This window comes from Solanum lycopersicum, chromosome 4 (assembly GCF_036512215.1).
Source record: "Solanum lycopersicum chromosome 4, SLM_r2.1".
NCBI classification, from domain to species: domain Eukaryota; kingdom Viridiplantae; phylum Streptophyta; class Magnoliopsida; order Solanales; family Solanaceae; genus Solanum; species Solanum lycopersicum.
The window spans coordinates 15,760,261-15,785,811 of NC_090803.1; the positions used below are offsets into that span (position 1 = coordinate 15,760,261).

The window sequence follows — 25,551 nt, forward strand, 5'->3', positions numbered from 1 at the left end:
TAGTTTAAAAGTATTATAAATCATAATAAATAATACAATAATTAAATTACTTGAAAATTACTTTAAAGGTATTATAAATTTTAATAAATAATACAACAAACTAAATTACTTAAAATTCAACAACTTAAAAAAAAATTAACTTAAAATTTTGGTTAATTGTCAAGACTTTACACGCGTCACATAAATTGAGAGATAGGGAGTCACATATACTTTTTTAAAAATTACGTTGAAAGTAATATAAAGCACAATAAGTAACAATTTAAGTATTTAAATTTTTTATTGATTTTGCTAATTTCATATGTGCCACAAATTAAATCAAATAAAGTAACATATATTGGGCTCTTACTTGCACGGACGATTGTAACAAGTATATAATATACGGAAAATGGTCTAAAATATCCTTGAAGTATTGAAAAGGATACAAAATTACCGTTAATCCATCTATTGACTCCAAAATGCGCTTTTCATCCACCTATTGACTCCAAAATACCCTTGTCATCCATCTTTGAGTTTAAAATTGACCACTTCTTTAATTATTTAAAAATTGAACTCTTTAAATATTTTTTAAAATACTTGGTGTTCAACTATTGATTATAATTTATAAACCAACCCACTACCCGTTCATTACTAACTGAACCACCATTTAATTATTAATCCAATTATAATATCAAAATAGTCATAAACACTACTAAAACATGATGAAATTATAGATTCCAGAAAATGACATCCAAAATTGTTCGAGTCCGAATCGAAGCCCCAATTAAATTTAGGTTGAGCCTCTTATTTAGAAGGACACTTTCAATAGGATTCTCTTTCAAAATTGAATTAGAAATTTATAATTAAAGGTAAAGAAGTAATACATCCCAAATTAATTAATGCACTTTTTTTAAATATAATTTAATAAATATTTATGATTTGTTTTAAACCTTTATTATATTATTTCGAAAAAAGTTACCTATGAAGTAAAATCACATAATTGATACGTAACAATAATTAAGATGAACATAGTCAGACTTTTAAGTTTATCGGTAATTTTTATTTAGACACTTGAATGTATGATGATTAATTCTGTAGATATTTCGTCTCAAATTTTTTAAAACACTCAATTGACAGTAGCTTTTATGTTGTTCCATTAATAATGTGACACGTTTATTAATTTGGAGGGGTTTAATTAGTAATGGGTGGGTAGTGAATTGATTTATAAGTTATACTAATAAGTTAAATTATAACAAATAGTTTAGCGCTACGTATTTAAAAATATGTTTAAATAGTTTAAGTATAAAACCGTTAAATAAGTGATCAATTTTGACAAAAATTTGAATGACAAGGGTATTTTATACCAATAAGTGTGTGAGAAGAGTATTTTGAAGCCAATAAATGAATCAAGGATAATTCTATAGTATTTCCAATACTTAAAAGATATTTTAGGTCTTTTTTTTTTTGTGTATAATATGTATAGTAATTATATTATATTATATTTATATATAAGAAGAAGATAGATGAACGCAATATTTGGCTTAAATAAATTACTTATGTGTTCTGATGATTTTTTTGAAAAAAACAAAAACAAAACAAAATAACATAACATGGAGAGAATGTATTTGAGAACATTGTCCGAACAAGGTGTTGAGAAATTGGGCGTTTCCGTTTTAAAAAATAAAAAAACTGATGAAATGATGGACGGCGAAGGCAGCTAGTGTGAGGCGGCGGCCGGCGTGCAAAAGTTGGGGTGGATAGACGTGGGTTAAGGAAAAGGTGCTATATTACGCCTAGTGGCCCCTTGTAATATATATAATATATATAAAAAAATAACCTAGAAGAGATAGAGAGAAGTGGAAGGAATTAGGTTTTTGAATTGTGATGGATGATATACCTGAATGGCTTAAAGGGTTGCCCCTCGCACCTGAATTTCGACCTACTGATACTGAATTTGCTGACCCCATTGCCTATATATCAAAAATCGAGAAGGAAGCTAGTGCTTTTGGTATATGTAAGGTCATTCCGCCATTGCCTAAACCTTCAAAGAAGTATGTCCTTCATAACTTGAACAACTCTCTATCAAAGTGCCCTGACCTCAATTCTGCTGGTGCCCCTGTTTTTACCACCCGACATCAGGAATTGGGTCATACTGAAAAGAAGAAATTCCCATTTGGAGCACAGAAGCAAGTCTGGCAAAGTGGACAACTTTATACGCTAGACCAGTTCGAAACCAAGTCCAAGAACTTTGCCAGGACTCAATTCGGCATCGTTAAGGACATTTCTCCTTTCCTTGTCGAGGCAATGTTTTGGAAAACCGCTTTTGACCACCCTATCTACGTCGAGTATGCAAATGACGTGCCTGGTTCTGCCTTTGGGGAGCCAGAGGAGAATTTTTGCAGGACAAAAAGACCACGTAACAGGAAAATTCTTGATAGAACAAGTTCGACTACTAGTGTGGACAAAGGTCGGTCTCATCATAGTGTAGACACACCATCCTCTTCTTTGTTAACCCCTTTATCAAACTCATCCCCTTTTAGGCCAAAAGGTTGTAGTAATGCCGCTGAAATGGAAGGTAGTGCTGGTTGGAAGCTTGCAAACAGTCCTTGGAATTTGCAAGTAATTGCGCGGTCCCCTGGGTCACTCACTCGCTTCATGCCTGATGATATCCCTGGTGTTACTTCTCCAATGGTCTATATAGGGATGCTGTTTAGCTGGTTTGCTTGGCATGTTGAGGATCATGAGCTTCACAGTCTAAATTTTCTTCATACAGGATCTCCTAAGACTTGGTATGCAGTGCCAGGAGATTATGCATTTAGTTTTGAAGAAGTCATTCGTTGTCATGCTTATGGAGAAACTACTGATCGATTAGGTATGAATACATACTTTTTTGTCAACAACAATGTGAAATTTACAAAAGAATGAAAGGCATATTTTATTTTCTTCCACAACATCTTCTTTAGCTTCATGAAATTATTTTATATCATCTTACAAAAGACGGAAAGAACTAGTGCTCTTTGGCAGTTATTTCATAATTGGTAATCATCAGGTTATGCTGATACTTCTCTTTTACCCAATGATTGTCCTTTGTCATTACTCTGTTGCTATTGCAAATGGAAAGAAATCATGAAATGTATGGTGGATAGTCACAGTATAATGTCCGTTGCTCTCGGAGTTGGATATTTTTAAGCCATGAAAGCTTATTCTCTGCCGCATTGCACTTCTTTCAGGGAGAAACCTTCGAGATGTTTTTATTTAATATGGTTGATAACTTCATTTACAAATAACTTAACGTTTAGCTTCCAAACCCCATGCAATTAGCTAGAGAAGTAATTATCCTGTTTATTATAAAGATACAACAAATAGTAGGAAGGTATTCAGAATTAGGATATATTTCTTCCAATTAGTTTTATTTTTTGTTGTTTTGTTGTTGGTTTTAAATGATGTTTGACATCCAGTGGACTGTCTCTCCCGTCTTTAAGAATACCTCCCGTCTATGTTCAATGACTCAGAAAATCCAGTCAGCAGCTCCTTAACACCATCACTTATTGTTGAGTATCTTGTCAATTTTAGGTGTATGAGTTGTTTTTCACTACCATATCATCCCTTATTTAGTGCAATTGAAGAAAACCCTGTTGAGTTGTTTCCTTTCTTTTCTTTCGTAGCTTGACATGTCTCTTCTATTTTTCTCCCTTCTTTGGAAACTATGATAAAAGAAACTTAATTTAGGATATGATCCTACAAATCAACTTACACTAGTATTTAACTCAAAGATTCTGATTGCTACTTGAAATACTTTTTATTAAATTATAGTAAATTTGGGACATAAAGCTTTGAAATTCGCAAGTGGAAAAGCCAAAGCCACTTATACCGAACAACATGTCATACACCTGACCTTTTAGTATTCCTTCTTTTAAGGATTTTTAAAGATCCCTTTTAAAAGTTGTGTTTCCCCTTAGGTGAATAACTTAAACTAACATAAGAAAAACTTTGATTTCCGCAAAAAACTAAACAAGTTAACCTATCCAAAGAAAAAACTACTCAACTAATTATCAAGGAACCAATTAGCACTTAATGAGACTTTTCCCAAATCAATATTAGTAATTTACGTGGAAAAGGTGACATTCACATGTAGTCTATGTCGTAAACTGTAATAAGAAGAATTTTCTGAAGAGTTGAAACTCTCTTGTTAAATTAGTGGGACTTCCTATTCTTTTATACTTTGGGAGCAAGTAGGATAATTCAGTCAGTATAGACGACAAAATGATCTTTGTAATGAATGATGTTTTTATTTGACATTTTGATCTTACATATAGTGTACATTTTGAATGTGAAATTTCCTTTACTGGCTACTGCATCAATATAATGTTTGTTTCTCATGAGCAAAGGCGTAGCAGATTTTGAGGTGGTTTAGTGTTCAGTGTAAAGATTGTCCAAGTTATTATATAGATTCAAAATACTGATTATTTGGTGGAATGGGTACAGAGGATTCATATAAAAGATGTCTCCTACTAGTTTGAGGTTTAGTTGATGACAATGAGGTAAATATAGATATGCAGAGATGTAAGCTATTTTAAAATCCTATGTAATATTTGTGTTCAAAAGTTAAAAGCGCAAAAAAGGCTCTATGATCAGCTGGGGTTTTAAGCGAAACACAAATAAAATGTGAGCTTAAATGAAAGGAGGTGCAAGTGATAGGAAGTATACAAATATGTATATGTTTAGTTCAAGAATAACCATAAGTATGAATGACAAACATATGGAAAAACAAATTGTATTTTTTTAGGATAAAGTGAAATATTTATTGTTTAGTGTCGCCTTTTCAGGAAACACTAGTCTCTTTCACACGAAAAAGTTTGTCTTAGAGCCTTGCTGACGCACACATTAAGCGAGGCAAATTGCTCAACATGTCTTGAGTCTCGCTTCAGGGCTTAAGTGCACCTTCGGCAACCCTGTGTAATGTGAGATAAGGTATTCTATTTAGGAAAATGAATAATGACTTAGTGTGGCTCTAAATAAGAAGCTGAAAGCATGGAATTTTTTTGAGCCGAGGCAAGAAGATAATGGGCATCCGAAGAATCCAATTGTAGGTTTCCCTTTTTAATTGCGTCAAGAGCTTCTTGCCATAAGCTTTTCGTTTTGGCTGCAATCTAATTGTGCTCGATCTTCTACTCTTTTGTAAATTCAGAAAAAAAATGGAATTTCACTTTTTGTTTTTCTTTTCTTTGATATTCCTTTTACTGGTTCTCCTATCTGGGAGGCTAAATACCACCAACCTTTTTCTCTAGTTTGTTGTCTCTGTATTATTCACATCTTATTGGTAAGGCAGGAAGACTTTGTTGTAAGATTATGTACCTCCAACCATGAAATTGGATGTCTGGGTGAACAAGGTAGCTGTGTGTGAAGATGTTACCTTTGGGTTCTTTCGTAGTAGGTGGAATTTACCATATCAGTTAAGAAAATTACCTCTCATGTTTTGTAAATTGGAGTCACTATTCCATCAGGGATAAGCAAAAGTCATATTGCTTTGAATGGTGTACAATTACATATTGCACTTATTGCTTACAAGTTTTTTGGCAGTCGTGTTCAATTTGTATATGTTTAGGGGCGGTATGCTGGCAGTTATGAAATATGACCCATGGTAGGAAGTTTACATGCATTTGTAGTGTAACTATCTCTTCATAAGTTAGACAGTAAATATTCTAATGAAGAGTATGAATTTCTTGTGTGGTCTGTTGAAAGAAATTCTGATCTGCTTCTTTGTGGGGTTTTGGAACTTGTCTTCACTAAGTGAATGTTGAAACTAAAACCAAAACACCAATTGAAAACTCAGAAGTGTAAATAATGACCCTTGCATGATCTGTATTTATCCCTCTTGTTAAAATATCAGCAGTTCTTTGTTTGGGTTGGATATATTCCCCCTCCTTATTTATACAGATTCCCTTTATCAATGGTTTTGTTTTTTTAATACAAAAATTAAGAAAATAACAAAGAAAGACTTTGAGAGAAAAAATACTGCAGTATTATCCAAGGGAATTATATTATTAATAATCACAAGACTTACATTTATAGATATAATTTCTAACTTAAAATAGAAAAATATGCTACTAACTTATTAGTAAAATTCAAATAATATATAAAAGAACTAACTCCTAAATTCAAGTCACATAGAACTAATAAAATAATTTAAAAATCCTAAAAATTGCTAACTAATTTATTACTGCAATATCCCGAGACATATTCTCAACAATCTTTCTTGAATCATAAATTGTAGATTGCAGTCTCATCTGAAATTGACCTTGTGAACAAATTTGCCAATTCATCCTTTGTCTTGCAAGACTTGTGTGCATCTTCTGATGGACTAAATGAGAAGCTCTTACCTCTCATTTCGACTTGTAAAATCTCTTGCTCAATAGAATCAAATATTCGACAATATTTGTCTCCAAATAACAATTTAAATCCTTTTTCTATTAACTGACCAAAACTAAACAACCTTTTATCAATATCAGGCACATAAGAACGTCTGAAATTATTTTTGTACATGAATTTGTTTTAAGTGAAACAAACCCTTTTCCTTTAGCAAGAATATAATCATCATTTCCAATTCTGACTTTCTTATTTTTCAAAGGAATGAACTCTTTAAAAAAATTTCTTTCATATGTCATGTGGTTTTTACAACCACTGTCAAGCATCCAAAATTCAGATTTTTTGGTTGAAAAACAAGTTGCCACAAATAAGTGGTCTTCTTCTTCTTCAGTACTAACTTGGGTAGCTGTGTCATCTTTTTAAAATTTGCTTTTGTAAATCACAACTTCATGACCAAGTTGTTTGCAGATCTTGCACTGTGCATCTGGTATTTTTCAACATTTATAAGGAGGATGTCCATTTTCTCCACAGTGCTGACAAGGTGGGTAATTTTTCAAAAATTTACCCTTACTTTGAGTTTTGTGGCGGACTACGAATGGTCCTTCACCAATCCCATCTTGCCTCATAAGCCTCCTTTGTTCCTGTGCCTGCAAAGAATTTAACAGTTCTGCCAAAGTAATTTTGGACAGATCTTGTGTTTTTTCCAAGGTAGTTATACATCCTTCATATCTTTTCGGCACTGTAACAAGAACTTTTTCAACAATTCTTGTATCTTTTCTGTGCCTAGTAATCTTATCTTGTTGACAATATCAAGTAATCTGTCAAAGTAATCCTTGACTGTTTTTGACTCTTTCATTCTCAGCAATTCGAATTCCCTCGTTAAATTTTGTACCGTTATTCCTCGTATACTTTCATCTCTAGCATATTCTTTCTTCATATAATTCCAAATATTTTTTGGTGATGTGAGAGTCGTGATTTTCGTGAAAACAGTTGTCGAAACAGCAACAAACAAAGTTGCTTTTGCCTTCGACTTAATGATATTCTTTTTCCTTGTGACCATTGATTTGGGCCACGATGGGATTATTTGGCAGCGGATTAATTTCATAATCCTCTTCTCACAGCCCATAATAGATAGTTCTCGCCATTAAAAATAGGAGGAGCCATTCGTGGAAAACTATTTTCAGAATCCATTTTTCTACTCACAGGTCCTTCAAGAAGCAGGCTCTGATATCAATTGTTGGTTTTTATTAAAGAAATTAAGAAAATAACAGAGAATGACTTCGAGAGAAAAAATACTGCAATATTATCAAAATGAATTATCTTGTTAATAATCAAAAGACTTGCATTTATAAATATAATTTCTAACTAAAAATATAAAAATATGCTACTAACTTATCAGTGAAATTCAAATAATAAATTAAAGAAATAACTCCTAAATCCAAGTCACATAGGACTCTAATAAAATAATTTTAAAATCCTATAAATAGCTAACTGATTTATTACTCCAATATCCCGAGACATATTTTCAACAAATGGGGTGATGAAAATTTCAGATTTCTCAAAAAAAAATGGTCTGTTTAATTTGATCTAATTCTTCGAAGTGTCTTCAGAAGTGACCATGTTCTTGAGTCAAACAATTTCCATAGGCCTGCTCAATTTTCACTTATCAATGTAGATCTTTGGGTTCAGTCATCTGGCAACTCGCTTATTGACTTTTAAATGGAGATATTTTGGAGTTTCTGCGCTGAAAATTTTCTTTGTTCTCCAATTCAATAAATATAATATTTGATCTCCAGCTGCTCTTGCGCTATTGGGCGAGAAGACCACTCTTTTATCACCTGAAGTTCTGGTAGCATCAGGCATCCCCTGCTGCAGGTGGTTTCTGTTTTTCTGATCCCATTTAACTTTGTTTTTCTCTTGGTTATATCCTGATACTAAAATGGAGGTTTCCTTCGCTGTTCCTAACTTATCCAAATTTTTGCAGCCATTCTAATGTATGTGCTCTTTTTAATTTGCTTAGGTTGGTACAGAATCCTGGTGAATTTGTTGTAACTTTCCCGAGGGCCTACCATGTAGGTTTCAGCCATGGTAATTGCTTCTGATCTTCTGTAAAGATGTTGTTATTGTGATGAACTTCAACAATTTATGCAGATATAGCTTCTTTTTATTTTATTTTATTATCATCTTTCTCCGTGATAAGTTGACTAAGTTTTTCCCCCCTTTTGTCTCGGATATGAATATATATGTTTCTTTCTGTTGTGACATTTAAGTTTTTCCTTTTACAGTACATCAGAGATCTTCTATCCATCATTAGCAGCTTTCTCTTTCTATAAATGATGCAGAAACAGAAATCTTCATAGGCTTAAGAACATACGATTCTCTATGGAGGTCCTAAGGTGATGGTGAGGAGCTGAGGGACGATAAGCTATTCATGGGAAGGTGATCCTAGTCTTAGAATGGTGAAGGTGCTAAGACTGTTGAATGACGATATAAAGATTTTGAAGTGAGTGGTAGTTGGTAAACAAAACAAATAAAATTGCCTCTCTTAAAGGCTAAGTTGCTCGGACTCGGGTGCGGGTATCTAAGACGGATGCGAGTCTGAGAGTTGGATTCGGCAAAATCCAAATTTTAAGATTCGTGGGTTCGAATTCGAGTATGTACTTTTTCAAGAAATATTAAAAAGGCCATGTACTTTTTCAAGAAAGATAAAAAAAGAGGCTCTGTATTTCCTTTACTTGTAAAGGAAAAAAACTCTCCCTTCTTCTCTTCTCTGTAAACTCTTCTTCTTCTCTTCTTTGTAGTTTTTCAACTTTCTCCTCTTTTTGTCGCCGTCGCCGTCACCGGACCTGTTTTTCTCTTCTTCTCTTCTCTCTTCTCTGTACTTTTTCAAGCTTTGTCCTCTTTACGTTGCTGGAATTGATTCTTTCTTCCCCAATCTTTTCTCGGCTTAAGTCAAAGTGTCTGAATTGGATTGACCGAATCCGACACGCACCCCGCACCAGAGTCGCGTCGAGATGGGTTTACCTGCATATATGAAGAGTCCGCGCAACATAGCTTAAAGGTACTAGTTGTATTGCAGAAGAAAGAAGATAAGCATGATCTCGATGAAGATGTGTCACAACCCAAACTACCCCCTAGACGTGAAATGACAAATAGGACACCGAGAGGCCTACACAATCCACTAGACATGAATATGACACTATGATTCACAACAATAATATGAAAACAACACTGAAATAATGCAAAAACACAATAAGTCTGCCGTTAGCCTCAAGTATCCGTAATGTGTTTAGGCCAATCCCTAAACCACGAACAACATCTGAAAAACTGAAATGATACAAGGAAAGGAAATGATAATGTGCGTTCCTATTGGATTAATTTGGATGTGTGCAAATTTACCTAAAAACAAAAACTGCAATAAAAGAAGTGGGGTACTAATAGACGATTTGAATTAGTATTGGTTGCACAAGAGTGGAGCAAAAGTCTCAAATTAGTTGGCTATGGAAGGGGACAAACACCATGCTTTTCATTAAAGGCAAGTGCTAAGGAAGTTGTAGTTTTAATATAGAGGCTTCACATCAAATAACAGTGACTTCTGCATGCAAATTATAATCTGTGAAGAGATCTTGGTGTTGTACCATAAGTTTTATGACAAGGAAGAAGAAAGGACAATGTCAAAAGGTTCAGTTTCAAGCAAATCAACTGAAGACTATAGTAGATCAATGGACTCTTCAAGGGTGGAACTTCATCTTTAGAAGACAATTAAACTGATTGGGAGATTCAAAGGGTAGCAAATTTTTTCAACACCATTGGGCAATTTAATGGACTGGAATGAGGTCAGGACATTTTGTGGTGGGAAGGCAATCGAAAGGGCAGCTTTAAGGTGGGTTGTGCATACAACTAGTTGAACCACACCAATCAGCATTTAAATCACTGGCCATGGAGAGGAATCTGGAAGTCAAAAATTCCACTCAAAGTGGCATGTTTTGCCTGGTTGTTAGCCAAGGAGGTTTTACTGACTCAAGACAACTTACAGAAATGGGGGATACCATTATGTTTTAGATGTTTATTTTGTGGGGAAACTGCTGAGACTGTTAACCATCTCTTTTTACAATACAAGATCACAAGTCAACTATGGAGGTTATTCCTGAGTCTTAAGGGTATGGCATGGACCATGCTTACCAAGATCACTGAAACAATCCAGAGTTGGGAGGAAGCAGGAAAGCAATCCAAGAATAGAGGCAGATGGAGAATTGTCCCAGCTAGCATATGGTGGGCAATATGGAAGGAAGGGAACTCTAGAGCTTTCGATAGTGTTGAGAATAGTATGCAAAAAGTCAAACTAAATTGTCTTATGCTACTATGTTTTGGTGGAATCAATTACAGACAAATGATACTATCTCCTTAATTGATGTATTAGACTCAATTTAGTAAAAATAGTAGAATTTGAAGTACATGTTGTAAATACTGATCAATATACTGACTTTAGACAAAGTAACATTTTAAAGAAGAAAATCAAAGATTGCATTCTTCTAGCTCTTTACTCAAATTATCAACATTCCATCAAAAGGTGTTTAAACCAAAAATAGCACTTGAGTAAAATTGTAAAAAAGCTATTTAGGGAAGACGATAGGAGGAATAACTCCACTTATTCTTCTTGCATGAATTAGAAATTCACATCGTTGAAGGAAATTCACAATATATTTTAAGACATTCAGAGTGTGAAGGAAAAAATATTTAACAGCCATCTTGTCTTATATGTTATAGGAAATACGAAGAAAGTGATCATTACGTTGAAAGAGTAGAAGTTTCATAGGTGCAAGAGCTACTCCAAGTGTTTGGGGGGGGGATGCATGTTAGTGGAGAGATGGAATTTGGAATGAATTTTTAGGAAGATGAGGTGGTAAAAGCCCATGAATCGGATCGGTCCACTATAGTTGTTTCAATAATTATGGGAGGTGGTGAGTAGACAGGTCATGGAATTAATAATTTATTTCCAGTTAAAGATAGCCTTCAACTTTTTCTTGATGAAGTAAATTGTTTCATTAGCTGCGGTATCAAGAAGATGCAAAGAGTAGAAAAGTAGATATGCTAGCTTTATTATGTGATAAAAGTTAAGATTCGGGAGCCAACCACAAAATAAAAAAAAACCTAGAGGAGTCTTAAACATAACTATGGACGGTTTAGAGTTAAAAAAAAAGAGACAACAAAATCTAAGAAAGCAATAGAATTATTTAGATATGACCGATGACTACATAATAATTCTTAACTGAAAAACGCAAAGGTTACTTTTATAAAGTTCACCCAATAAAACATACATCAAAGGAATATAATTTATGTCTCTCACATCCCATCTTCAACTCTAAGAGGTTGGGAAAACTAACGGATAACTTTATGAGATGGAGCCAATGGAAACTAGAAGTATTCTTGGTATGATGAGATAGAGAAGGTGATGCTATCAAAGGGAGAATGAGGTTTGGCATATGCATATTCTACATTCATAGACTTATTGAAAACGTGATTATACATATTTGGCAAAGAAAGAATGTCTACCATTTTAGAGGGTGTGTACAAAATATAAATTCTATAAGCACTATCGGTTATAGGAAGATGTTGTAACCTCATATGATGTAATTGTGTGGAAGAAAGTCATGAGGGGGAAGTGTGATTTTTAAGATCCACATTTGTGAATCACAGTGGAAATGCAATACAAGATCCTTTATTAAATAATCATGGTGTCAGGCTAGCTATTACGTACTTCTACTAGTTCCAGGGTACTTGCTACCTCCAAGAAACACAAAGTGGATAACTTTATCCACCAAGGTTTGGACAGATGAGAAGAAATCATCTAGTGTAATTGTGTCCATTGAGAATTGAACTTGAGATCTCATGGTTTTCATTCATTTTATACCATTAGGCCACACTTCTGAGTGTGATGTAAGATCCTTTTGTGATGAGATGCATTATATGGTGGCCTAATGTTAAAGATTTTCATGAACATTCACTTTAACTATGGATAATGGTGCCAAATTAGCTGAAATGATTAGGAGAGAAGGAGCGAGTTCCTTGAAAAATGTCTTTGAGAGTACGTTCCAGGTAAGGGAAGATGAGATATAATAATATAAATAGGAGATGACTAAATGTTTTTTGCTTGATCAATTGTGGGATTCGAAACACACATGGAATCTAATATCAAAACTAAAGCACTAAGAAACTTCTAAGTGTGCATTGTGGAGTAGACGAGCGAATTTGTTATCCACCTACTTTTGAATTGTGTGCCACTATTCTCGATGATTTTCTTGTTGAAAAAATGGAAGTTAAGAAAAAGGTTTAATGAACGTTAACTCCTATTTGCTTGTTTGGACAATTTGGTGAAAAAAAATGGTATATGTTTAAAAGGAATACATAAATTTATATGAAGTTTAAAAGTGAATTTTCATTAAAGTTGTATTTTGGTGGATCTGAATGTTGCCGCACTTTATGTGGGATAGACAGGGAGTTCGCAGTAATATGCAGAATGCTTTGAATGTTCCCAAGTGGAAAGAGGCAATTTTAGAGGAGATGAATGCTCCTAAGAGAAATGAAACCTAGAAAATGGTGAAACTACCACGTGGAATGAAAACAATGGGCTGCAAGTGGGTGTTTACCATCAAATTTAAGTCAGATGGGTCCTTGGAGAGGTATAAGACACATTTAGTAGCAAAAGGGTTCACCCAGACCTATGGAATTGACTATCTTGAGACATTCGCTCCACTTGACAAGTTGAATTCAGTCAGGGTTCTTTTGACCATTGCTGCCAATCTTGATTTGCCCCTTCAACAACTAGATGTGAAGAATGCATTCTTGAACAGAAAACTTGAAGAAGTCTGCATGGATCCTCTTCCGGGTTTTGAAGAAAGGTATGAAACGAGAGCGTGCAAGTTAAAGTAATCCTCCTACAGGCTCAAACAATCTCCAAGAGCTTGGTTTGCGAGATTTACTCAGTTTGTAAAAGAACAAGGGTACACTCAGCAGATATACCATGTTCATTTGGCACTCTCTTTAGGGAAAGACAACTATCCTCGTTGTGTATATTGATGATATCATACTTAAAGGGGATAACTTGCCCGAAAAAAGAAATAGTTAGCCTCGGAATTCGAGATCAAAGATTTGGGTCAGTTGAAAGATCTTCTTGGCATGGAAGTAGCAAGATCAAATGAAGGCACTATGGTGTCACAGAGGAAGTATATACTAGTTCTTCTAAAAGAGACATGCATGAGTGGTTGTCATCCAGCTAAAACACCTATTGATCCTAATTATAAAATCCAGAACAAAGAAGGAAATTCACTTGACCAAAGTCAATATAAGAGACTAGTGGGGAAATGGATCTACTTTTCACTCGCTCGACCTGATATAGCTTTTGCCTACTTAAAGAGTCAGTTTATGCACTCTCTGAAGAATAGCGCCAAGAAGTGGTTTACAAGATTTTAAGATATCTGAAAGTTCATCAGGGCTAGGATTGTTTTTCGGAGAAGCTCAAGATAGATGCATTGAAAGCTTTGTAAATGCGGATTGGGAAGGTTCTACTGTTGATACAAGGTCTACATCAGGATATTGTACTTTTATCTAGGAAAAACTCGTGACTTGGAGGAGTAAAAAGCAAAATGTTGTAGCCCGTAGCAGTGTTGATGCTGAATATTGATATATGGCCCATGGATATGTGACAGGATTTGGCTCAAGAAGATAATGGAAGAACTAAAATACTGTTTGTGTTACCAATGAGATAGTACTGTGACAACAAAGCCGCCATAAATATTGCTCACAATCCAGTTTAACATGACAAAACAAAGCATTTTGAAGTGGATAGGCACTTCATAAAAGAGAAGATTGAAGAAGGAAATGTGTGCATGCCTTTCGTCACAACAAATCAATAATTTAAGATATTTTCACAAAAGGTTTGTTTAAACCAAAGTTTGAAATTCTTGTAAGCAAGTTGGGCATGAAAGATATATACATGCCATATCGAGGGGAGTGTTGATTTGTAAATATCTAGGTGTGATTAGATATGTTTTAGTAGGATTCTAATTGATCTCACAGAATCAAATCTGATGTGCTATTGAATAGGTTAGGATATTAGAATCATCCATTGATTCTCAAATATCCTAGAATCAGGGGATCTGATTGCTAGCTAGTTTATTTTTCTATGCTAAAAATTTGCATCTCTATGGATGAATAGAGTTGTACAATTTTGGTATCAAAACTTACATACTCATCCCCTTTCCTCCTTATTAGCAGTATTTAGTAAACCTGTGGTTTCTTATTCTTCAATATGTATTAGTGTCTGCTGCTTCATTTACTTTGTATCTTGCTATTGCTGTCATATGTTCTTGCATCCATGCTTTAAATACTCCTCTTTTGAGCTGAGGGTCTATTGGAAACAACGTCCCTACCCAGAAAGGTAGGGATAAGGTCACTCATGGGATTAAACTGAGTTTGTTGTTGTATTTGTTGGAGTGAGAGAATTCATTCTTTTATAATGGAAGTATTGGGAGCCTAATAATGAATAGATGATACTGCCTTGATGAGATATTCAATGAATTTATTTTATCATCTATAAAAGAAATTCTGTTTCAGTCGAGTTGCGTGTGAGTCTGGATCCTTTATTGTGGTTGAGTGACCAATTTTTTCTTGTACTGTGCCTCCTCCCAAATTCTCGTGTTCATAGTGTGGTATGAAGTGAAACATGTGTTGATAACACAATGAGTTTGTTTCAATTTTATCCTGGTTTCAAAGCTCCACTTGTAAATGCAGGCTTCAATTGTGGCGAGGCTGCCAACTTCGGTACTCCACAGTGGCTTGCAGTAGCCAAAGAAGCTGCTGTTCGTCGAGCTGCCATGAACTATCTGCCTATGCTCTCTCATCAGCAGTTGCTTTATTTGTTGACAATGTCTTTTGTTTCAAGGTCTGCTTATCAGCTCTTGTTGCATATGTGGATCAGCCCAACATGTCCCCTCTAGGAGATGAGAATTAGGTGTTTCTTTTGCATTCCCGGATTGAAATTTTGTAGGCTTTATCTTAATTTATCTTTTATTGATCTGTTTTTGTAAGAACTACTTTTTGTCCAGCTGTACAAATCTGTTTTTTCCATGCTCACAATACATTATTTAGGTCAGAAGTGAAATTGTAGACATCTTTTTAGAGTTATGTGGGTAATGAGGTTAAGGTATACTTTTTTGTTACTTTAAAAGGTGAGTTTCTGTAGTCTGCTACTGTTCCTGCAATAATGGAAATATTGGGCTGTGGAATGGAGTGACTTTTGAAAAACTGAGTGAGGATAGTTAATGTGTGATATGGGGATATTTAAGCTTTGTTTTACTCCATTTTGTTGCTTTCCCGTCATTCAAAAACCAAAACCTAGGAACGGACAGGCTTATGGTTACATTTCCTTTTACTTTAGTAAACATAGAAATATCTTTTGGTTTCTTTACTTCTATGTTTGTGATGACAGTGTGCCAAGATCCCTGCTGCCTGGGGTTCGAAGCTCTCGTCTGAGAGATCGTCAGAAGGAAGAAAGGGAGTTTCTGGTAAAGAAAGCCTTCGTTGAGGATATAGAAAAGGAGAGCGACCTGGTAACAGTTTTACTTCAGAAAAGCTTCTCTGACTATGCAATGTTGTGGGATGTGGATATGCTTCCATCTTCAGGTAAAGAATCTGAACTGCACAAGAATGTTTCTGCGGATGCTTCTAAAGGGAACGATCAGTCTGACAACAACGATAGTCAGGATGTCTTAGACCAAATGAGCTTAAACATGGAGAATTACAGTGACTTCTATGTGGATGATGATGTGTCATGTGAATTTGAAATCGATACTGGGACATTACCCTGTATAGCTTGTGGGATTCTTGGTTTTCCATTTATGGCTCTGGTGCAACCATCGGAAAAGTCTGCAAAACACCTTTTTCCTGAGGAATTTCAGAATAAAGAAGAATCCGGGGTGCTGAAACATGTGGAGTCGGATAACCATAGGTGCATGTTTGAGGACTACAATAGAGGTAGGAGGCCTTTTATAACTTTTCTCCCGTGTTGAGTTGTCTGTTCTGTTATCTTGATGACTAACTAAGTGAATTTCTCTAGTTGATGATATCTTCCTCTGTAATAATTGCTTGTTTGGATTGACTTTGGGCTTATGACTGACTTATAAGCCAAAAGTCATAAGTTAGAAATTCTAACTTATGGCTTTTGGCTGATTTTTATTAGTTTGGCTTAACGCCAAGTGCTTACACACTTTTTTATCTTGTCCAAACACTAAAAAAGTTCTTCAAAGCTATTTTGGCTAAAAGCACTCAAAATAAGTCAATCCAAACAAGCTCTAAATGTGCTAATTTTACTGCTTGTAAAAGGTAATGCAAATTGATTTATGAAACTTCTTGTGTCTGATCAACATATGACTTTGTGAGAAATAATCCCAACTCTTTGAACATAGCAGTACTAGTTCTTCTTCCTCTTCTTTGCTACAAAGGAGTACCTATGCATAATCTTTCTGTCATTATTCTCCTTTTTGACACCTTTTTTCTCCAATGAGATTTGCTTGTGTTTCAGCTGAATACTAATAAAAGAAAAGAGAATAAGTTTCACTGATAGAAAAAGAAGAGAATTGCTTCAGTTTGTTGTTTCTGTTAGTGGCTGCTCGCTTACTACCAGTTCATTTCTAAGCTGAGCAAATCATGTTAATTATGCTGCATTCACATGTGTGGAGGTCTATCCTTTAAATTCTCTAATTTTGAATATGTAGTAATGAGTCCATTTGTGTATGTTTATGAACTACAGCTGTTGATTTATAATTTTCATTTCTGCCTGAAATAATAAGATACACATGGTTAGAATGTCTAGTCTTAAATGGCTTGTCTCATTGTACATGGTAAGGAAAACCACCTAGAATATTTTGGAGAATATTCTCTACTTAATCATGAATAGATATCACCTTATTAGTATGTAAACTATTTCCCTACCATATTATAGATAGCCTAAGCTCCTATTAAAGAGCACTGCCCCCATAATCAAACGAAGGTTCAGGTGCCACTCCTCTCTTTAAGATCATTCAAGCACCATCCATCTCTTCAGCAACTAGCACTGCTACTTTTTTTTTTTTTTTTTGATGAAGTAAGTGGTATTAATATAGGCATCGAGAGGATGCTGAATTCCTATAATTACAAAATGTGGCATTGTAGCTTACAAAATGTCACTGGCTGACTGTACAAACTCTCCAAGCCAGAACTAGTTAACGCAGAGCAAGTCCTGAACTCTGCGTAAACAGCAGGGTACTGACTGGACCAACTAAACAAATTGACCAAGAGCCTTGAAATTACCTAAAGAGGTTGATGCCCCATGAATTGATCTTTGTGGTATCCCCATTTAAGCTTGTCACCTGTCTGGGGATTTATGTGGCAATACTGGAGTCTTGCCAGAAGATCAATCAAATCATTCACTTCCCAATCTGCATGTCTCTTCTGAATGCAGATACCAGTTAGTCCCTTCTCTATTTGCAGCAATACCAAAATTGGGATCTTGAGAAATTCTGTACAATTCTTAACAATCATCCTGAAGAGTTGTATTGCCAAGCTAACTGTCCAAAACCCTAGCAGTGCACCATTAGATTTTGAAGTGAGCATGCTGATCAAAGTGTCCCTCAGCTGTCTAATACCCTTCCGGAGTCCCACACCATGAGGAAGAGTAGAGGTCTCTGTGCACCATTGATTCAGTCTTCCAGCTTATCTATGATGACATCTTTCCAGGGCTCTGGATCTTCCTAGTTGAATCTCCAAGGCCACTTCACCCTCATACTTTTGTTATGGAAAGCAAGGTTCTTGATACCAAGACCTTTATGATAGTTCTGTGGGATGATCTCCCACTTGAGAAGGTGAAATTTGTGCTTCTGGTTGTTGCCTTCCCACAAGAAGACTCTTCTTATCTTGTCAATCTGCTGAAGGACCTCTGTTGGCATTGGAAATACGGCCATGTAACAAGTGGGCAAGCTGTCTAGGACACTATTGATAAGTGTTGGCCTGCTAGCAAGGGAGAGGTATTGCATTTGCCATGTTGCCAACCTCTTTTCAAGTTTTCAACTACCCCATTCCAGATTTCAGTGAATTTGAACTCAACACCCAGAGGCATATCTTAAAGAGGTCTGTGCCTCGTAAGATATGCCTGGGAGCTTAGGAAAATAAAATCTATGACTATTAGAGTTCAAAGTTAATGGCACGGCTACTTTTTAACCGACCAGCATCCTCTAAACTTTGAGTTTCTTTTCATTCTACAGTACGTTGATCATATTCTGGAACTTTGCAAACACCATATATCTTTCCAGTGATTAAGAATGGATTTTCTTTTGTGTGCAATGCAAGAAGCACTTTCCTTTGTTGTACTGTAACCCAAGACTTTCTGGAGGAAAGAATTCCAGCTCCAATTTTCTTATGGTAATTGTGCATTGTTCTAGAGAGATGCTTCAACTTTCTATTTTTCGAGAATAACCAAACTCAAAATGGTTTCTTCTTCTTTTTTTTTTCTTTTTTTTTTGAAATAGGTAAGTTTGTATTCTCCAGCATTAAGGATATGCTGATCACCACCAAAAAGTTAAACTACAGACTCCCTCTCAGATCTATAATCTGATCAGTATCTTCTATACATAGTTGTTTACACCAAAAGAGTAAAGATACAATACATTTCCATTTGACTTCGTGAATGGGATAAGACCTATCTTTGAAACATCTTGCATTTCTCTCCCTCCATACTGACCACCGTATACATGAGGGAATCAATCTCCACCATCTCTTTTAGCTCTTACTTCCCCCTCTTCTGATCCAGCTAAGAAGGTCTATCGTCTTTTAACTCTGTGGCACCTGGTTTCTTTGGAATTAATGCTATGAAGGTTGCATTGAATCTTTTCTCAATTGTTTGACTGGTGTGGAAAAAATTGACCGTATCTATAATGTCCTTCTTCAAGGTGTCCCAGAAAGTTTTGAAGAAACCATTGGAAACCATCTGGACCAGGAGCCTTCTCCATAGCGCACATGTTAAGACATTTCACGATTTCCTCTTCTTCAAATGATCTCTGCAGCCATGCCTGTTCTTCGACCGAAATTTTTGTTCCTCCATGTAGATTTAGATCCGGTCTCCATTGCTCAGTCTCTTTATATAGCTCTTTGTAGAAACTTTGAACCGTTTCTTTAATACTGTTAGGATTATTTATTTCGATGTCATCCACATTTATTTGATCTATAGAATTGAACCTTCTATTTGTAGTAGCAATTCTATGAAAAGACTTTGTATTTTGGTCTCCCTGTTACAGCCATTGGATCCTTAACCTTTGTCTCCACACGATCTCCTCATATTTTGCTAAGTCTTCATATTCCAAGTGGTCTTACTTCATGCACAGCTTCCCAGTTTGATATTTGGGCCAAATATCCTCTTTTCTTTGCCTCCAGTTTTCCCTATTTTCTCTGCTCCACTCCTTCAACTTCCCTTTGAGCAATTTCAGCTTTTCTACCAACACATAGCCTGGTCTGCCATTTATATTGGAAGAAACCCGCCATTCTATGACTTTTTGCTTGAAACCATCAACTTCTAGCCACCAAGTTCCAAATTTGAAATAAGATTTCTTTCCTTCCCAGTTTTCACAAGTCAACAAAATGGGGTTATGATCAGATATCAACTTTGGGAGAATGGTTTGTTTGATTTGGGAGAAGCTCTCCCCCCATTCTGCAGTGTAAGAATCTATCAATTCTTGAGGCACAATCAAAATCCTCACCCCCTCTCCAAGTGTAGGACACACCAATTCTAATTCTTCTATGCAATTGGAAAATTCAGCCATGCCAGCACTTAACCTGCGGCAGTTTGTTCTCTCTGAGGGATATCTAGTGACATTAAAGTCACCACATACTATCCATGGTCCAAGACATGTACTTCTCACGTTGATCAACTCTTGCCATAGTATCCTCCTAGTCATTCTATTGCAATCATCATACACACCTGTCAAATGCCAGCTCCAGTTATCATTTAAACTGGTGAACTTGCCAGTTATGCATTGGTTGCCATCCACCACCATCTCCCCATTCCAAGTTCTTTTATCCCAAAGAACTAGGATTCCCCCACTGCTCCCCTGCGCCTCCGTTTGGATCTTTCCCATCCATCTATTGTGCCATATACTCTGAATAACATTGTCTATCTAACCATCAAGTTTTGTTTTTACCAACACAAACTCAAGATGGTTTCTCACTTTGAGTTTGACGGAGCATGTTAGAATATCAAGTGAATATGCATCTATGTACATGTGTCTAGCTTCATAGTCCTTGAATGATATATTCTCTGTACTAAATTATATAGAATATTTATTCAACTTATATCATGGAAATCAATAACCCACCGTATTGTACGTAGCGTAAAACTCTTAAGTAAGGAGCACCTCTTGTTGCCTATAAGTTATTAAGAAGTTTTTTCTATATTTAAATACACATATCTTCATATGCTGGCACACTCATTGGATTGGAGTACAGTCTGGGAATATTAGTTCACCTCCAATGGCATGACCAATTTGCACATTTTGTAATCATTTTTTCACTCTTCTTCTATTAAGTCAATTAAATAGGTACATGTTAGTTAAGCTGGTTTCAATGAAAAGAGAGTTGTATCACTGGATGGAAATAGTTGTTTTCACGTTTATTTAGATGAAATGAAATTACCTACTCTTTTTTTAAATCACAGAGACCATAAATGGTCATTTTGTAAATAAAAAGTAATTGTTTTGGACCCCAAAAAGGCCCAATATACAAAAATCGGCCCAATATTTAGATAAGTATACAGTTTGTAACTGACTGATTGACCATGCTTTGTGGCCTGTCCTATAGGTATGCATCTAGACACCTGGTATTAAGTAACAGAAAGCTTAAATCATTTGACCAGATTGTTACCCACAATAATTTATCAAGCAAATTGTCAACTCAACCAACTGATTGACGATGATGCTGTGTGCCTGTAGGTTAGTATCAATGTTAAAATGTGTGACCATTTCACCAAAAGCTTTTATTTGCTTAATTATGTATTTGTGACGCCCCACACATGCAGGTCAGGTTCTTTTTCTTGAGCCTAAGTATGTGGAAATTCTAATTGGTTGCAGTGAGACTCGAACCTGGAACCTTATTCAAGGTCCATTTTTCAACACAGTGTCATAGCTAGACCTCTTTATATTCTTGGTTTACTCAATTTAGGTCTAATGCTATGTTGCCACCTTTGTTGCTCGAAGTCTTCAAAAATGTTATTGGGCGTGTGTCGGATCCTTCAAAAGTAGAGCAATGTTGGAGGATTTGACAGGGGTGCGGCAACAATTTTGGATAGTCTGAGCAACTTAGGTTGCCTCTATGTTGCTCGAACTCAGGTGCAGATCTACAGGTTGAATTCTTCATCACATACCCTTGAGGATTCGAGGATGTTGGTATGAGTGTAGATACGGATGCTGGGATACAACCAATAAATGTATCTTACGGCATAGATAAGTATATATTTTAATTAAAAAGTGATGGAACCAAAACTAATTAATATGACATCAAATACCCTGTGTAAGACTGTAATCTGAAAAAGTCGGATTTGGGGTGAATAGAGTGTGTGCGGACCTTACCCCCCTACCTTAGAAGTAGAGAGAATGTTTACGATAAACCCTCGACTCAAGGATAAAAAAGCAAAACAGTCCTGCAAAAGAAATAACAGTCCGATGTATAAAAAACAACAAATGGCAACAGAACAGATACTACAGTAAAACAATCTCGTATAATAGCAAAGTATCTCATACTTTATACGACTATATGTTTATGACATAAACCAAAAGATCATAATCAAATACCTAATCAATCTGTACTTCTTGGTCATAGATGTAGTCAAGTACCCAAGGTAAGTTGACCACACCCACACGCAAATCGGGTTGGATCGACATGGATTTGGCTGGGATTTGAAGGGTCCGAGCAACATAGACGAGGTGTGAAGTACCTCACATTGGATCAGAAAATGGATTTTTGTCTCTTTAAATGGTCTTGGCAACAGTCATCCCATGAAACTTTTGGGGTTTGAGTTACGCCGAATCCCTGCATAGTCGTTAACAATCTGGACACCTGGTCTAATGCAATTTATCTGTTTAATTGTCACTTACCTAACTATTTGGTAACATTTGTCCAGTCAAATAATTGTTATTCTCATGTCTGGGAGGTACTGCAAATTTATCAGAATGATTGGACTTGCCTGTGGAATACTGAATTTCCTCTTCACGCAGTTGACAGAATTCAAAGAAATGGAGTGCATTCCCTTAACCATGATGAAGTGCCTTTGTATGCCCAGCCAAGCGAGTCTGCAGTTTCTCCGCACGAGGGTCAAACATCACAGTCTCATCATCTTTCACATACAGATAATGCAGCCCCAACTTCAAAAGTTGACCTTGAGGAGGAATGTGATGTTTCTAGAGGTCTTGTAAGACCACAGATATTTTGCCTTGAGCACGCAATTCAGACTGAAGAACTGCTGCATTCTAAAGGTGGAGCAAATGTTCTTGTGATCTGTCATTCAGGTAATGTTCCTCATGTACAACCTCGTTTCAATTGTCTTAATGATGATAATACCAAAGAAACTACTTAAGTTTTCAGTTTGTTCTAGTTCTTGGTGTATTGAACGGTTGTTAAAACTTCTGATTTCATGTAGACTTCCAAAAAATTAGGGGACATGCTGCTGTTGTTGCAGAGGAAATTGGCACGGCATTCAAATATAATGAGATTCCGCTGGCTAATGCATCTCAAGGACATCTTTCATTGATTGATCTTGCAATCGGGCAAGAAGAACAAAACAAATGTGCAGAAGATTGGACACTGAAATTAAATATTAATTTAAGGCACTGTGTGAAGGTGCAAAGGAACTGTCCACTTAAGAAATTAAAACATGCATTGATTTTGGGTGGATTATTCTCTGATACAACTCATAGTTCAGATTCCTTGAGTCTCCTCAAGTGGCGGTCCAGAAAAGTGCGCTCAAAGAGAAAGTTGAATCATTCAACAGAAAGTACACTATTTGCAAATGTTCAAATAGCAAAGGTAGTTTCAGGGTCTACAGTGGACATGCAGAATGTCAGAAAGGGGAATATAACAATCCAGTATTCCAGGAAAAAATACAAGCCCAAGGATTGTAGTTCTGCACAGATCTCCAGGGTTTTCATGGACCCATTTAATGTTCCAAAAGAAGTTTCACTTGCAGATGCAAAAATATTGGGAAGTACTCGCCGCCTCAGGGATGAAAATGCAGGCACCGCTTCTTTAGAGGAAAGGTTCTTTAATTCTTCTGATGGGAAACCCCGATTGCGATATGAACATGAGATGCTTTTACAAAACAAAGACCGAAATGGGGATCTCCTTGCACCACAAGAACAAAATTTACTTGTGACGCCATCTTTAATGGTGGAATTCGATGAAGCCCAGGCTGAACTTTGTACGACTGAGAAATTCTCCTTGAAGGATAAAACTTGTGATACAAATTCAAATAGTTGCCATACAGAGAATAAGACCATGGCTGCAGAGACTAGTGGAGAAACAGACATAGCACATGTGCATACTCCTGCATGTACATCCATATATGTGGTTCAAAGCACTGCATATAATGAAAATTTGGAGGAGAATGACATGACGGAAACTGTCATCAGAGATAAATCTGATCATCCGACGGAAGAAGATTTTGAAAGATATCATCATAGTGGGGATGATAAAGCTATTATGACCAGATCTCCCATGCCTGTCAACTCCTCAGGATCTTGCATTGATGGTCCATCAAGAAGTTGTGATAAGAAGATTGAGGATCAAGACTCTCAACAATTTGGCTTAGGTGGCGAGACATCTGATGGTGAAACTTTACTCAAATCTATGGAGCAAGAAATCCAAATTCATAACTCAGTTAAAGACATAGTTGTCTGTGACCATGTCACATCTAGTACTAAGCACTCACAGAGTGGCGATGACATCTCTGAGCAGCATACGAAAGAGTCAAACAATGATACTACTTCTGCAGTATTATTATGGCCGACTGGAAAAAATGGTGGGTGTGAGCTAGACCTCTTAACTGATTATGGATGTAGTGTTAGTGGTTTTGTTAGAAGTCCATGTGAAGGTTTAAGGCCACGAGTTAAGAAAAATGTACGTGGGAGCAGAGTTGAAAGTAAGGAATTTCTTGAGAAGAAACCTATAGGAAATAAGGTAAAAAGGTCTTTATATAGTTCCATCATTCCCAAGGATAAGAAAGAAGAGAAGGGAAGTCATAGGTGTAACTTGGAAGGGTGCTGGATGAGTTTTCAGACAAAGGTAGAGCTGCAACTGCACAAACAGAACCGGTGCCCTGTTGAAGGGTGTGAGAAGAAATTTACCTCTCACAAATATGCTGTGGTTCATCAACGTGTTCATAAAAATGATCGTCCGCTGAAATGTCCATGGAAGGGGTGCACCATGACATTCAAGTGGGCCTGGGCAAGAACTGAACATTTTCGTGTACATACTGGTGAACGGCCATACAAGTGCAAGGTTGAGGGTTGTGGACTGACTTTTAGGTTTGTATCAGATTATAGTCGGCATAGACGAAAAACTGGGCATTATGTAGATGCGGCCAATTGATATTAGTTACTTTCATCAGATCGATGGGTTGTGTAATGTACCAAATACTAGACTGGGGTTGAAAAGGCAATCATGTAAACTTATCAGTTTTAGCATGGGGTGGTAGTAGAGTAGCTGTGTGCAGGATCATCTTTCAATTAAAATTAAAATGAAAATTGCATGTCATTCTTTCGAATTTCTTCATCTATGAAGAAAGTCTGTCTCGTGGGTAATGCTGGACTAGACAGTCAATAGAATAATAACCAACAAACTGAAACTGCAGCTTCTGCTTTCAATTGAAGAAACTCTGTTTTTATCTTTTGTCAATAAATTCTGCTAACTAGTTATTTTCGCTCTCTACAACTTTTAACCGTATTACATATTCTGTTACAAAAGTATTTTACCCTTAAATTTAATTTAGTATTTTATAAAACATCTAATTAATTAAATACTAAACAATAATCATAGCATATTATGATTAAATATTAAACGTGAAAATGTGTCAAAGTTAAATGAAGAAAAACGGAAATATTAATAGAGAGATAGACATATTTTTATTTTTGAAAAAAT

At 35.9% G+C, this 25,551-nt stretch overlaps 1 protein-coding gene across 1 annotated transcript; it reads left to right on the top strand.

Annotated features, from left to right (window-relative positions):
* The first annotated feature begins 1,507 nt into the window (after positions 1 to 1,507).
* LOC101266411 (lysine-specific demethylase ELF6) lies at positions 1,508 to 25,312 on the top strand. Its single transcript, XM_010321302.4, has 7 exons — positions 1,508 to 2,848; positions 8,139 to 8,217; positions 8,363 to 8,430; positions 15,133 to 15,283; positions 15,830 to 16,374; positions 22,635 to 22,925; positions 23,057 to 25,312. The coding sequence occupies exons 1-7, from the start codon at positions 1,861 to 1,863 to the stop codon at positions 25,000 to 25,002; spliced, it is 4,068 nt and encodes a 1,355-aa protein (XP_010319604.2). The 5' UTR covers positions 1,508 to 1,860; the 3' UTR covers positions 25,003 to 25,312.
* The last annotated feature ends 239 nt before the right edge of the window (positions 25,313 to 25,551 follow it).

Bases quoted from the DNA above. Each gene is read 5' to 3' on its own strand.
- LOC101266411 (XM_010321302.4), top strand. From the start codon at position 1,861: ATGGATGATATACCTGAATGGCTTAAAGGGTTGCCCCTCGCACCTGAA. The intron at 2,849-8,138 runs GTATGAATACAT...TTTGATCTCCAG, and splicing joins AGAAACTACTGATCGATTAG to CTGCTCTTGCGCTATTGGGC. The intron at 15,284-15,829 runs GTCTGCTTATCA...TTGTGATGACAG, and splicing joins ACAATGTCTTTTGTTTCAAG to TGTGCCAAGATCCCTGCTGC.